Raw genomic sequence first — 15,259 nt, forward strand, 5'->3', positions numbered from 1 at the left:
CCTTTCCAGAAGAAAAAAAAAAGATTATTAAGCTAAGACACTTCAGGAAATTAGGGATTTAATCAAGTGAAAGTATGAAACTTGAATGTTTGAAGAGGCAGGTGGATCTCTGAGTTTCAAATCAGACTACCTAGCAATTCCAGGACAGCCTAGGTTACATAGACTCTGTCTCAAAAACAAAACAAACAAAAAGAAAAAAAAAGCCAGGATAAGAGAGTTAATTAAGTAATATGGAGTTGAGGGTGGGGATGAAGACAAAGAGGATTGTCCGAGACACTACTTGAGATTTAATACTCCAGGCAAGGCCACCCCCTAAGATAAGGGTTTCTAGATGACAACTGAAAATGGCATCTGAAGAAGATTTTTCTGGAATCTGAAATATGTCACTGGAAGGGAACTAACACTAATTGTGGTAGCTGGAATCTAAAGACTGGGTGTATAAATTGTTGAAACAATGGAGGTTGGTGAAGTTAATCACAATGCTCTTTTGAAATACCACACAGCCAGTACAATTGTTGTGAGACAACATTTAGTGGGACAGGAAACACTTATAAAAGTGTAAGCACATCACAAAACAATATGAAGTTATTTTTTGTAAAACGTTTTACGTCTCGGTAGGAAATAGGTAAACCTTCTCTCCAGCGTCGGGATTTTCTTTATATTTTCCTGTACTTTTCAGTTTTCTTTTAAAAGAATGTCTCGATTTTGTAATTCTAAGAGCGAAAAGTGGCGTCCAAAAGCAACTCTGGCAGAACTCAGAATGTGGGGACCCGCATTCCAACACTACCCTACCCTTCGGGGACGAGGAATCGGGACCTATGGGTGTGGCCTCGGGGGGGTCTGAGACCCAGGGGAATGAGAAAAAGCAGCGAGACCGCCCCCCAGCCTGCGTAAGCGGCCATCTGGAGCCCTGGGCTGCCCAGGGGATCGCGCAGCACAAGTGGCCTGGAAGCCGGGAGCTAAACCTTCCCCCCGCCCGTTCCGCGCCAGACGCTTCGCGCCCGCAGGGGCCGGAGACACCTCAGGACCCGGAGGTCGCCGACGACCGACAGCCACAGGGCCGAAGACTGACGTTCTCTGACGGCCTCCGCAGAAAACGCCCGGGCCAAACCCCGGGCCAGAGAAGCCGCCTCGGGGAACAGCGCCAGCCCGCGCGCCCGCGGAGGGCTCCGCGACCGAATAAAGATGGGGGCTGTGGGCGGAGCCTCAAGTCGGAGCTGTGATTGGAGCGGCCCACACCTTCCGCAGGGGAAGCCGAGAGCTCCTGCGAGCGAAGCACCGAGGCGGGCGCTCGGCGCTCTCCCCGTGATTGGCTAGGCGCGAGAGGATGGGCGCTGTCTCGGTGATTGGCAGGCTCCAGACAGCCCTCGGAAATCGCCTTGGCTTCGCCCATTGGCATCCTGTGAGAGTAGGCGGGATTGGTTCGTCGTGATTAGCTGGCGGCTGAGAGTGAGGGCGTTGGGAGAAAGCGGGAGGAGGGGGCGGGAGTATCCGACCTCCTCCCCGTTATTGGCTGGTATTGAGGGTGTGGGGTGGTGCCAAGTCCCAGCGGCTGCCCGCGATTGGAGGATGCTGGCATGAGTGACAGACAGCGAGCTAGCTGCGCGCCCAGCGGTTTGTTTTTCGGAGCGTTCCTGAGGTGGAGAACAGTGGCCGGACGGAGCGACTTCTGGACTTCGGGACTGGCAGGCGGGCCGGCCGAGTGGCGCCGCCGAGGCCGGGTTGGGCCGAGCCTGGGAGCGCCGGGGATGTAGCGGGTCACCCTGCTCATGCCACAGCGCCCGGCCGCGGCCGGAGCCGGAGCCTGGGGAGGCGGCGGGGGCCCCGAGCGCAGCCAGCGCAGCCCGCGGCCCCCGCGCGGAGCCAGGCCCGCTGCCGTCCCCGCCGCCTGCTCCCCCGGCATGCAGCCCCGGCTGCGGAGGTGACACTTCTGGGCTGTAGCCGCCGCCGCCGCCATCGCCACCATGGGTGAGTATCGCCACCGCCCCGGCCTGTGTGCCCGCGCCGTTTCGCGACGCCCCGCCCCGGGCTGAGGGGAGGAGGACCCCGGGCCGCCGCCTGACAGGCATGGACAGCTCGGCGGGCCGGGGGCTGAGGACCGCGGACCGCTGGTCTCCCCGCGGAGCGGCGACCGAGGCGGCGGTTCTGGCTATTAGGACCCTCCGGGGATGCCCTACTGGCCAAACCCACTCGGCGGCTCTCTTCTTTCCGGGCATGCGGCCGGCGCATCCCGGGGAGGGGTCTGCGGGACCGAGGCCCGTGCTCTTCGGGGCCGCCCACTCCGGTCCCCAGCGAGCTGGCCCGCGAGCTGGAGGGTGGGGGAGCCCGAGCTCAGTGTGGGGCCGGGGATGGAGCCTGGTGCAGGCCCAGCTGCTGTTGTGTCTTTTCCTTGATTTGCTTTTTTTTTTTTTTTCCTGCCTGTGTCATTTCCTTCCCTTTGCTCGCACTGGCTGGCCTGTGAGTTCCCGGGGCTTTGCTCTCGATCTCCGAGCGCTCCCCTGCGCAGGGGTGGCGGCGGGGGGAGGGTATGCGGGGGATCCACTGCGAGGCGATTCGTCGCGGATCCCTGTTAGCAACACCCCGCTTGAGAAATGCGAGCTGCGCTCCTTGCAAATTACTGGAAGTTAAGAATGGTTAAGTGCTGTGGGTTTTAACTCAGACCGTGCTTTTTTGGGAAAAATCCGGCTATTATTTTTATCTTGCGCTGTCCCTGAAACTATGTAACGTTTGAAAGAGGCATTCGCTCGCTATACAAAAGAATCACTATGAAATCATTTCCTTTTTTGTCAGTATTTGTAATTCTGCTGAGAAGATGTAATCTAAGAAAAGTTTTTTAATGTCTTCCACACAATATTTGAACTGAATTATAGTTCCCATAAATTCGGTACTTTACCAAAAGATTTAGACTCAACTAAGGAAAGAGTGACATTTTACGTTTACCTTGCTTCTCCAGTTGGGGCAGGTATTGTGATACGCTTGTTCCTGGTCTCAATCAGGTTTTGCAAAAATATTTATTATTATCCTAAGTCAGAAAGGGGTAAGATCTAGGAGCGTCTGCTTTGCAGAAGTATTCATCGCTTGTATGAGTGCTCCATAACAAAATGGAATGGTAATGTTTGTTTTGCCCTATAGCAAGGTCAAGTCATTTTTGTAGGAGGTTAAGTGGGTCTTATAATAGCACATTGGCCAGATACTCGTGTGTGTGGTTGGTCTCCTACCTCTGGCTTTAAATGAATTGCTTTGTTCTTTTTCTTCTGCCCCTTGTACAGTATGGGAAGGATTTGCTAATTTTCTGGGTTTTCTGTTGTCTTTCTAGACTGCATTTCAGGGTTTTTTGTTTTGTTTTGTTTTGTTTTTTGTTTTTTCTACAGAGGTCTCATCTGAGAGACACAAAAGATCTTTATATTTATAATGCGTATGTTCCAATACATTTATGGACTGCTTATTATATAGGGCATATATTTCTTCATATAATAATGGGGAATGGAGTTCATCTGCCCTCCCCAGGCCTCCCACATTTAGCTTCTGCTAATCTCTGAATTATGGCTCTATACTGTGACTGTCTAGTAAGCTCCTCCTTGCCCTGTGGGTGAGCCTTACATTCAAGTGCTCTCCTTGAGGGTGTACAGACCTCACATGTAACGCTCTGATTGGGAAGCCAGTGAGAGTGTCCAGATAATAAGGGTCTCGTCTCATCATCCAGCATGAAAATAGATGAGAGCCTGTTTTTACATTTGAAGATGTTTTCAACAAGTGTGTGAATATGTGGAAAGGCCATGCTGGGAGGAAAGAAACTATGTGGGTAAAGTCCCACAGAAAAAAGAGTAGAGGACTTGGTATCTTCCCATTTGTCACTTTTTAACTCTGTGTTTTTGTTTCCAGTGCTGGGCATCAACCCCTCACCCCACCCCAGCCTTGTGAATGTTAGGCAAACACTTTATCATTGAGCTTCATCCCTAGTGCTCTCTCTCGAATACCTTTTCTTTCTCTCTCTCTCTCTCTCTCTCTTTTTGTTTGTTTGTTTGTTTTTGTTTTTCCAGGCAGGATTTCTCTGGGTAGCCCTGGCTGTCCTGGACTCACTTTATAGACCAGGCTGGCCTCGAACTCACAGAGATTCGCCTGCCCCTGCCTCCCAAGTGCTGGGATTAAAGGCGTGTACCACCACTGCCTGGCCTCTTTCTCTTTTAAAAAAAATTATTTATTTATTTTTTATTTCGTGTGCATTGGTGTTTTGCCTGCATGTATGTCTGTATGAGGGTATGAGTTACAGACAGTTTTGAGCTGCCGTGTAGGTGCTGGGAATTGAACCCAGGTCCTCTGGAAGAGCAGCTAATGTGTAAACCACTGAGCTATCTCTCCAGCCCTTCTCCCTCTCTCCACCCCCTTCTTCTCTCTTTTCTTCTGACACAGGGTCCACCTACCCTGGAACTTGCTATATAGACTAGCAAGTTCTATATAATTTGTTGTAATCTTTCTGCCTCTGTGTCCTCAGAACCTAATAAGCAAACAAACTCAAGCATTTAATAAAAGAGAAACAATTTCCTTAATATTTTCATAACTTAAACTCCAGGTCTGTGGCTAAAAGACTAAAACTAATTTGCATCTCTGCCCTGCAGGTACTTTTGATTTATAGTCATATTTTCCTGAGTGATTCTGTGCTCCAGACTCAAGCCTGTTTGACCACTTGACTTGTTAATGAAAACAGGTCAGACTTTATACCGTCTGTTAGCTTCAGCAAACATATAATGGAAACTACAACTTACCCTTGTAAATAATAGTAAATCTCTAGTTGGTATTTTTTGGCTTTGATACTGTATGACTATTGAAATTGGAATTGACTTTTTTTTCTTCTTGGACATACTAGAATTTTTTCCAATAATTATAGTAATGCTGTTAATAATTCCTGGGACTTATTTGCTAATGTTTATTTGCTCTATTTCTAAATGTAATTTGAAGTTTAGTGGGAGATATTAAAAATGGGTAAAGACTTGGACATATTACATGAGTCTAGGGAATTGAATACAGGATTAAAGATGGTTGGTTGTGGGGTGACAACTTGGTTTAGAGTTTTAGTCATTATAACTTAGAGAACTAGGTCTGTGTTTCTAGAGTTCCAAGGCTTTTGGAAGCACCCAAGAACAGTTTCAGTTTGGCTAGACTACCCCTGTAGTAGACTCAGCATGATTAAAGACTGTTTTGAGAGAATCTTGAGTCAAAGTTTAATAAATTAACACACCTATCGCACTAGTAGATTTTGGTTTTGTTCTTTTCTTTTTAAGATTTATTTGTACTTTTATGTGTGTTTGTGTGAATATCAAAGAAGGGTGTTAGGTTCACTGAAGCTGGAGTTTCAGGAGGTTGAGGAGCTGAGCTCGGAGTCTCTGGAAGAGCAGGAAGAGCTCTTAACCACCGCGGAGTCTCTCCAGCCCCTAGTGCTTGTTTTTTGAGACAGTTTCAGGAGCTCAGGCCATCCATACAAGACTCATGAGTAGCCTTTTGATGTTTTTCTTTTTAGTTTGTCTTGTTCTTGTTTTTCGAGACAAGATTTCTTTGTGTAACAGCCCTGACTATCTTTGACTCACTCTGTAGACCAGGATGGCCTGGAACTCACAGCAATCTCTGCCCATACCCAGCTGTTTTTAAATTTTTAAATATTTTTTAAAATGTTCAAAACAAAAAACAAAAACAAACAAAAACTCTAGAGCGGGGCGTGGTGGCGCACGCCTTTAATCCCAGCATTCGGGAGGCAGAAGCAGGGGGATCCCTGTGAGTTCGAGGCCAGCCTGGTCTACAAAGCGAGTCCAGGATAGCCAGAGATACACACAGAGAAACCCTGTCTCAAAAAACAAAACAAAAACCAAAAACAAACAAAAAAATGTGCAATGTGTTGCCTGCAAGTAAGTGTACATGTGTGTATGTGTGCATGTATGTGTGTACCACATGTTTGCCTGGTGCCCACAGAGGCTGAAAGGGGCTACCAGATCCCATGGAACTGGAGTAGCAGACAGGTGTGAGCCGCCATGTGGATGCTGGAAATTGAGGCTTGCTGGGTCCTCTGGAAGAATTGCTAGGGATCTTATGCGGAGCCATCTTTCTATTCCTGATATTTGATATTTTAAAAAATGACAGCCGGGGACAGGAAAGATAGCTTAGTGGGTAAAAGTGCTTGCTGGGCAAGCATGAGGACCTGAGTTTGAATCTCTAGCATCCACATAAAAAGCCAGCCATGGCTTTAAGCTGTAATCCCATTGCAGGAGGAGGCAGGTGGGTTTTGAGAGCTTCCTGCCTGGCTGGCCAGCCTGACTGAAGTTGTGTTCAGTGAGAGACCCCATTTTAAGGTAGAAAAGCGAAGACCATGGAAGACACCTGAGTCTTACTCTTCTGGCAACATGTATATATGCACAGTTGCACCCCACACAGACATACTCACATGCATATGCACAAACATACACACAAAACTAAGGATAAATAAAGAAAAATAAAAGATGATAGTTGGCGCTAGGCATGATGGTTCATGCCTCCATTCTCTGTACTTAAGAGGTGGAAGTGGGAGGTTCAAGACCATCCTTACTGCATAGCAAAATTGAAGCCCATTTGGGCTACTTGAGTCTGTGACTCCAAACCAAAACAATTGAAGTGGAATTTTAGATATTTGTAAAATAAAAATATGCATTCAACTAAACATTAGCTAGGGAAATACAGAGAGTGCAAGTTTTTCCGGTTCTTTATAAGTTGTTCACTTACTCTTTGCCCAATTACCAAGCATCCTATGTTCAGGTGTAGTATTAAGCCGTGGGCCTGTGTTATCTTGTTCCACAAGCTTGCAAGAGGAGAAGCTGAAGCAGAAATATGTAAACAAATTCAGACTGAATATTCTTTATCTAAAGGGCATAGGATTAGGGTGTGGGATATAGCCCACTGGTAGAGTGTCCCGCCTGACATGCGTGAGACCCTTAAGGTTCGATTCTTACTGTTGAAGTATGGGGATCAGAAATTACAGGGTTTTTTGTTGTTGTTAAAAATTTTTAAATTATATTTAATTGTTTTATATGTGTGTGCATGTGTGCATGTCTAGCACATGCATGCTTGGTACTGTCAGGTCAGAAGAAGGCATCAGGTCCCCTGGAACTAGAGTTGCAGATGGTTGTTAGCCACCGTGTGGCTGCTGGGGATTGAACCCAGGTCCTCTACAACAGCAACAGGTGCTCCTAACCCCTTAGCCAACTCACAGGCCCCACATACTTCACCCCCTTGATTTGGGAATACTTGCCTAGACCTTACTGGTTAAGTATCCGCAGTCTGATTCACATTAAGGATGATCAACCAGTAAGTCACTGTTGATAATCTGCAAAAAGTGTGTAATTGTTTGCTAAAAGAGACCAGTTTTGTAATTTAAGGGTTGAGACATATACAACCATGCATTGTATGCATGGTTGCATGCACATATGTAATATAGTCTCTAGTCCTTTAAGGTAGCTTCACCATGTGTTAAAATATAATGAAGAGGGGCTGACAGTTAGCTTGGTAAGGTGCTTACTTTGCACGTGTTAAAACCCAAGTTCAAATCCCTAGGACATATGTGAAAATCCAGGTGGGGAGGCCTACCGGGGGATTCCTTATGCCTGCTGGCCAGGCAGCCCAGGTGAGTTCCAAGTTCAGTGAGAGATTTTGTCTCCCAAAGTATGGTGGAGAGATATACAGGAAGATAACCTGATAATCAACCTTGGACCTCCACGTCACATGTACAAGACCTACGAATGCATATACACACAGTGATGTAAAGATTCCATTGATTCTTAGGAGGAAGCAAGGTTTTGCTTTTGTAATACGTATTTAAAACTTTTGTGCCGTTAGTTAATTTTGGTAGATTGTTATGTCTTCTAGTAGACAAACAATAAATATGAATATTTAACTTTTAAAAAAGATTTATTTATTATGTATACAGTGCTCTGCCTGCATGTACACCTGCATGCCAGAAGAGGGCATCAGATCACGTTATAGATGGTTGTGAGCCACCATGTGGTTGCTGGGAATTGAACTCAGGACCTTTGGAAGAGTAGTCAGTGCTCTTAATCTCTGAGCCACTCTCTAGCCCCAATATTTAACTTTTAGTAAAAATCAGATACTGTTTTTTCTTTTTTTAAATCATTATCTTTAAAACTCTAAGGAGGGGCTGACACAGGGTCTCAACCTGTAGCTCTGACCGGCTTGAAACTCACTATGTAAAGCCAGGCGTGGTGGCACATGCCCTTAATCCCAGCACTCGGGGCAGAGGCAGGTGGATCGCTGTGAGTTTGAGGCTGGCCTGGTCTACAAAGTTAGTCCAGGACAGCCAAGGCTACACAGAGAAGCTCTGTCTCAAAAGAAAGAAAGAAAGAAAAAGAAACTTGCTATGTAGACCAACCTGGCCTGAAATTCACAGGGGTCTGCCTGCTTCTGCCTCCTAGCTGGTAGGATTACAGATGTGAGTCACCACTCTTGGCTTCAGCCATTTTCTGTGTTTGGTTTTTTCAAACTGCATCTCATGTGGCCCACACTATGCTCAAACTAAACTTGCCCAGGAACTCTTGATTCTCCTGCCTCCATTTCCTGAGTGCTGAGACCAACAAGTGTGCACCACTGTGCCTGGGTGAACAGTGTTCTTAAATAATTTTTTTCTAAGTGTGTGTGTGTGTGCGCGCGTGCGTGTGCACGCATGCGCGTAGGTGTACATGCGCATGTGGAGGACAAAGGACAACTTTTGGGAGTCCGTTCTTCCCTTTCATTGTGGATCTGAGCGCCAGGCTTGCATGGTGAGAGCTTTTACAGGCTGAGCCATCTCGCTAGTCATTACCCTTGTTCTTAAAGGAGCAAGTTTTCGTGTGCGTTGAAGATGGGATCTGGTTGTACGTACTGAATGTCAAATGACTTTTGCCAGTCAGAGGGCCAGACCTGGGAGGACTGGAAAATGTGCACAATGTGAAATTTCCAAATAATCAATAAAAATTTATGTTGGAAAAATGATTTTTGCCTGGATATTGTCAGGGTCGAGTCAGTGGAAATAAATACAATGTCATGAAGAGAAAGTAAAATCTGACTCAGGGACTCAAGCAGACTCTCTCAAGCTGAGCAGGATGATCAGATGACCTGGCAGAACTAAGACAGAGCCTTGGCAAGATGAAGAAATAACATCATTAGTTAAGTGAAAACAAAGATTAAAATATTACTGTAGACTGGGTGTGGTGGAGAACTCCTTTAATCCCAGCATTGGGAGAAAGCAGGTAAAAATGAGTTTGAGGCAAGCCTGGTCTACAAGGCGAGTTCCAGGGCAGTCACAGCTATATAGAGAGACCTTGTTTCAAAAAACCACTACCAGCCGGGCGTGGTGGCACACGCCTATAATCCCAGCACTTGGGAGGCAGAGACTGGTGGATCACTGTGAGTTCGAGCTCAGCCTGGTCTACAAAGCGGGTCCAGGACAGCCAAGGCTACACAGAGAAACCCTGTCTCAAAAAACAAAAAAATAAAAATAAAAAAAACACTACCAACAAAATACTGCTTTGGGGATTTGTTAATGTGGAAAAAGAATGTGTGGCATAGTAAAGAGATATCTTGTAGGATGACAGTGTTTATTACAAGACATGGTACTTCCTGTAACTTCTCTGGGTTAACCAAGAGAACTCATAAAAGGGAAGTACCTTAAAGACCTTTCAAACAGAAGTTCAATGTGGAAAAGTAACTTCCTACTGGAGCTAGAAAGGGTATATTGCCCTACACCGTAAGTCAGAAATAAGGGAAGAAAAAGTATAGGCTACTGAGAATTACAGGTACCTGCTTGCTGATGATTTCTTTCTTTCTTTTTTTAGTTTTTTCGAGACAGAGTTTTTCTGTGTAACCTTGGCTGTCCTGGACTTGCTTTGTAGACCAGACTGGCCTTGAACTCAGAGACCCACCTGCCTCTGCTTCCCGAGTGCTGGGGTTAAAGGCGTGTGCCACCACGCCCCTCTTGCTGATGATTTCTTAGGAGCCTTTCCTTCCCTCCCCTCCACTTCACTCCCTTCCCAACTCTTGTGTGTGCATCAGGCACAGGCTCATGTGTGCCACAGTGTATGTGTGGAGGTCGGAGAGTAATTTGTGTAGGGGGTCACGTCTCTCCTACCACCATGTGGGTTCCAAGAATCAAACTCAGTTTGTCAGGCTTGATGGCAAAGACAGCTGAGCCCCCTTGCCAACCTGTGCTTCCCTTTTAAAGCCTGAACTCTGAACCCTTTCTAGATTACTAACTTTCTTTATAAATAAGTAAATGGGGCAGTGGTGGCGCAGGCCTTTAATCCTAGCACTTGGGAGGCAGAGACAGAAGGATCTCCATGAGTTTGAGGCCAGCCTGGTCAACAGAGCAGGTTCCAGGACAGCCAGAGCTATTACACAGAGAAACCCTGTCTTGAAAAACAAAAAACAAACAAAACAAAACAAAAACCCATGGTGGATAAATAAGTAACTATTTGTTTTGTGTGTGCATATTTGGGGGGGCAGGGCAAATTGCCATAGTGGCATGTGTGTAGAGGGTTAGAGAGTGCTTCTGGCAGTTGGTTCGCACACTGGCTCCTAGAGATCCAACTCGAGTGGTCAGGGTTAGCAGCAAGTGCCTCACCCAGTGAGCCATCTCCACACCCATGTTTCTTTGCTTGTTTGTAACAGATTCTCATTTATTCATAGCTGGCCTGGATGTCATGGATAAGAGTAAACTTGAACTCTTGCTTCTGCCTCTCAATTGCTAGGATTGTAGGCATGCCACAACAAATGGCCCTCCTTTCTTAATTACTAGTAGTTCTGTTTTGTTTCTCAAGACAGGGTCTTTCTGTGTAGCCTTGGCTGCCCTGGACTCACTTTGTAGACCAGGCTGGCCTGGAACTCACAGAGATCCTCCTGTCTCTGCCTCCTGAGTGCTGTGATTACAGGCATGCGCCACCACACCCAGCTTAGTATTTTCTTCCTATTTATTTGGGGTTTTTTTTTTCTTTCTTTCTGATAGCCTATTGATAAAGTAAAGTCTCTTTATTCCTACTTTATTTGATAGTTCTTTATTTTCTTTTTCCCCTTCAGCTCACTTGGTGAGCTTTCTGGCATAGCTGAAATAGCTTGCTGTTTGGAGAGACTCATTATTCTGTTAATAATTATTTATTCTGTTAATGATTATGTAAAACCATCTATATACAAATTCTTACTACTCACTATTAAAAATATTTTCATATGGTGCCGGAGAGATGGCTCAGAGATTAAGAGCACTGTCAGCTCTTCCAAAGGTCCTGAATTCAATTCCCAGAAACCACATGGTGGTTCACAACCACCTATAATGAGATCTGGTATTCTCGTCTGGTGTGCAGGTATACATGGAGGCAGAACACTGTATATATAATAAATAAATCTTTTAAAAATAATTTTAAACATTTGTATTTATGTATACGGGTTAGTATATTTTCCAAATCACATTGCTTTGTTTTTGTGGGACTAGGTCTTGCTGTATAAGCCAACCTGGCCTTGAACTTGCTGTGGTCCCTCTGCTTCAGGTTCCCTAGGGCTGAATTTGGAGGCATGTGCCAACATACTTATTTTAGCCTTTTGTATATGTGTGTGCTATTTTTATTTTTTGAGACAGAGTCTCACTATATAGACCAGGCTGGTCTCATACTTGTGATACTACTGTCTTAGGACAGCTGAGTGCTGGGATTTCAGGAATGTCACCATGCCTGTTTCCTTGATCTACTTTTTAAAAATGACATTGTAATTGTATGTTTATTCTTTTTAAAATTTAACTTATTTGTTTTTGAGACAGGGTCTCATTATGTAGCCCTGGCTGGCCTGGAACTGTTTATGGAGACCGGACTGGCCTCATAAACTCAAGAGGTCTACCTGCCTCTGCCTCCCGTTGCTGGGATTAAAGGCAAGTGCGAGCTTGTTTATGTGTTTGCCCCAAGAGTTTGTATGCCCTGAATGAAGTAGCTTTAAAATTTTTCTCTTTCTTGCTTTTCTTGAGATAAGAGTGTCAACTGTGTAGTTTTAGCAGCCTTGGAGCTCACTATGTAGATCTGGCTAGCCTCAAACTCATGGAGATTTGCCTGTACCTGCCTTCTAAATGCTGGATTAAAGTCCAACTTCATCACTCCTGCTTTTAAAATGTTCTAAAGTGGGACTGGAGAGATGAGTCAACAGTTAAGAACACAGGCTGCTTTTTTGTTTTTGTTTTTTGTTTTTTTCAAGACAGGGTTTCTCTGTGTAGCCTTGGCTGTCCTGGACTCACTTTGTAGACCAGGCTGGCCTCAAACTCACAGCGATCCATCAGCCTTTGCCTCCCCAGTGCTGGGATTAAAGGTTTGCACCACACACCTGGCTGCGCTGGCTGCATTTACAAAGGACCTGGGTTCAGTTCCTAGTACACACATGTCAGTTTAGAACCATCTGTAACTTCAGTTCCAGGGGACCCACTGCCTCCTCCTTGCCTCTGTGTGCACTAGGCATGCATGCATGTGGTGCATATACATACATGCAGGCAAAACACTCAAATATATAAAATAAAATTTAAAAAGTTTTCTAATAAATAACGTAAGATAAATACTGAGCAAATGGTTATTGTTAGTGATTAATAAAAATTCAGGAATAAATTAAATCCTAGGGTAGATTAGCCCTTCCAGTCTTTTTCCACTGACCTTTTCATATCAATGACTGTAACAGCCAGCATTTTTAAAGCATTACTAAGTACCATGAGAAGTAATTTGTAAATTTTCTTCTTTTTTTCATCTCTCTCTGTCTCTATCTTAACAATTCTGTAAAACGATGCTTTATAACCTCCATTTTTTCAAATGAGGAAATTAATATTTAGGGAAAATATGTGATTTGTTTAAGGACTTCTAAAAATCTCTTTGAGTCAGAAATTCCTGACTGCTGCCTTCCAAGAAAGCTCTTCTTTTATTTAAGAATTGTTCTTAATGAGATTCCATGCTAAGGGAATGCTGATAATTGAGTTAAAATCTCAGTCTAGGAAGCAACACCTAGAAATACCACTCGGTTCACATCTTGTATTCATCTATGTCTGTAATTGGACTATCATTGAAAAACGTCACTGCTTCTAGTTTTGTTTGTCCTCATAAAATTCAGTTCATAACCCTGCCTTACTTATATCAGCTGCCCTACATTTCAGGAAAGAATGCCAAGCCGTTCGCCTAGTATCTTGTTAGTACTAGGAACACTAAATAACACTGAGAATTGGCTAGCTTTCTGGAAGAAAAGTTTGTCAACATGATAAGCCAGCTCTTACAATAGCAAATTCTAATACTCCCTTCTTGCTCCTAGAGATTGAATACTGTCAGTGGTAGAAAGTTCTAATATTTCAGATGGTAATACTAATACTGAAAACTTCATGAATGCTAGACATGGGATGTAGAGACAAGTGGACCTCTGTGAGGCCAGCCTGGTCTACATAGCAAGTTCCAAGCTAGTCAGGGCTACACAGGGCTACACTGTCTCCAAACTGAAATAAAACAAGAAAACCCAACCTTCCCAAACCTCCATACATATATTAAGCTCTTAATATTCTTACTAGATGCTTCTTAGTAAACATTTATTTATTACTAATCATACTTTTTGACCCTGATTAATTGTTACAGTTAGTATAATTATGTATATTTAATAACATATATCAGATTATGTCTTTTACATTTAAACCTGCTTAAATGCTATGCTTCATGGTGTGTGTGTGTGTGTGTGTGTGTGTGTGTGTGTGTGTGTCTGTGTTTCTGCCTTGGGATTGAATCCAGGGCCTTGCACATATATAGATCAGACTCTGTTCTTGTTTTTTGTTGTTTGTTTGTTTGTTTATAAATGTGTATTGGTGTGAGGGTGTTGTATCCTCTGAAACTGTAGTTACAGACAGCTGCCTTGTGAGTGGTAGGAATTGAACCCAGGTCCTCTAGAAGAGCAACCAGTGCTCTTAATTACTGAGCCATCTCTGGCCCTTGTTTTGTTTTTTAATCTATTTTATTAATGTGTATAAGCTAGTGGTCCTAACACCGAGCCATCTTGCCAACTCTTAAAAACTTTTGTTTTTTTGAGACAGGGTCTCACTAAGTAGCCCTGGATAGCCTAGAACTACATAGACCAGGCTGGCCTTGAAGTCACAAAGATCACCCATCTCTGCTCCTGAGTGCTGGGATTAAAGGTGTGTGCCACTAGGCCTGGCTTGTTTTTTGCTTTTAAATTTTGGTTATTAGATTAAAAACAATAAAGCAAGCATATAGCTGTTCCAACTGAGCCACATTTCCTATATCACATTCTTTTTCTTTAAAGAGCCAATAGAGAAGTGGCTAGAATAATAGAAAATAGGTTTGTTTGTCCTTCTCAAGAATCCACTTTCTCATTTATTGTTTCATCTACTCTGTTATTTTGTTGAAGGTTATAATCTTTGAGTATTAGAGTTATATGTGCAATACACTCCCCCACCCCTTTTTTTGAGGCGAGGTCTTGCTGTGTTGCCCAGTGTTTTAGTTAAAGGACCACTGTATTGGACTAATCTTTTTTGTATATATTTTAAAGTAGAATTATATAGGAAGCTACTCTTTACAACTCTCATTTTTTTTCTTGCAAGTTTTAAATTTGATTTTACTTTTCTGAACAGTCAGAAATATCTTTATAGGTATCTTTGCTTCCTTTCCTATGTTTCCTATGTCAGAAGTATTCTAGGAAGAGGGGAGAAACAAGTAGTGTTGGAGAAGAGACCAGGTTCATACTGTGTTTTCCTTCCTACAGATTATTAATATTTCTAAGGGACAAGAATAAAAGGCAGAAGATAGGCACTCTTTTTGGGTGGAGTCTTTTTTCTTTTTACTTGTTTTTTTAAAAAGATGTGCCTAAGTTCCCAAGTGGAACTTGGGGAGTGTGACAATCACCCTCATGTTCTCTTCCAGATCAACAGATACACTTATTTTCAACCTTGAAATGTTATTTCAACAGTTTTAAGATCTCTGGGAGAATTTGTAAAGCTTGGGCTGGTTTGTATTCTGGGTTTGGAATAGTTCGTCTTCAGATAGTGAGACCTCTAGTACTCCACAGTGTTTGAAGAGAGAGGGATTAAAAGTAAACCCAGTAAGGTAGAGATAACACATTGTTCTGGCCAGAAGATCAACCCTTTGACCTCCCTATCAGAAGCTGACTGGCCAGTCAAATTTGTAGTTAGAAGCAGTATTTAAAGATTAGGCATATAGAGCTGGGCGTGGTGTCGCATGCCTTT

General features: G+C 44.0%; 1 protein-coding gene across 2 annotated transcripts in view; it reads left to right on the forward strand.

The window, feature by feature from the left end:
* Positions 1–1,582: 1,582 nt before the first annotated feature.
* MAP3K3 (mitogen-activated protein kinase kinase kinase 3) overlaps positions 1,583–15,259 on the forward strand; it is a 67,995-nt gene continuing 54,318 nt past the window's right edge. Inside the window, exon 1 of one of the 2 annotated variants that reach the window (XM_084748528.1) lies at positions 1,583–1,968. In XM_084748528.1, coding sequence (XP_084604654.1) covers positions 1,965–1,968 — 4 coding nt within the window. In that variant the 5' untranslated portion in view covers positions 1,583–1,964. The remainder of the gene's footprint in view (positions 1,969–15,259) is intronic. The other variant, XM_084748527.1, reaches the window with a different exon arrangement.

Source organism: Acomys minous, assembly GCF_964271855.1.
Source record: "Acomys minous genome assembly, chromosome: 12".
Classification (NCBI taxonomy): Eukaryota; Metazoa; Chordata; class Mammalia; order Rodentia; family Muridae; genus Acomys; species Acomys minous.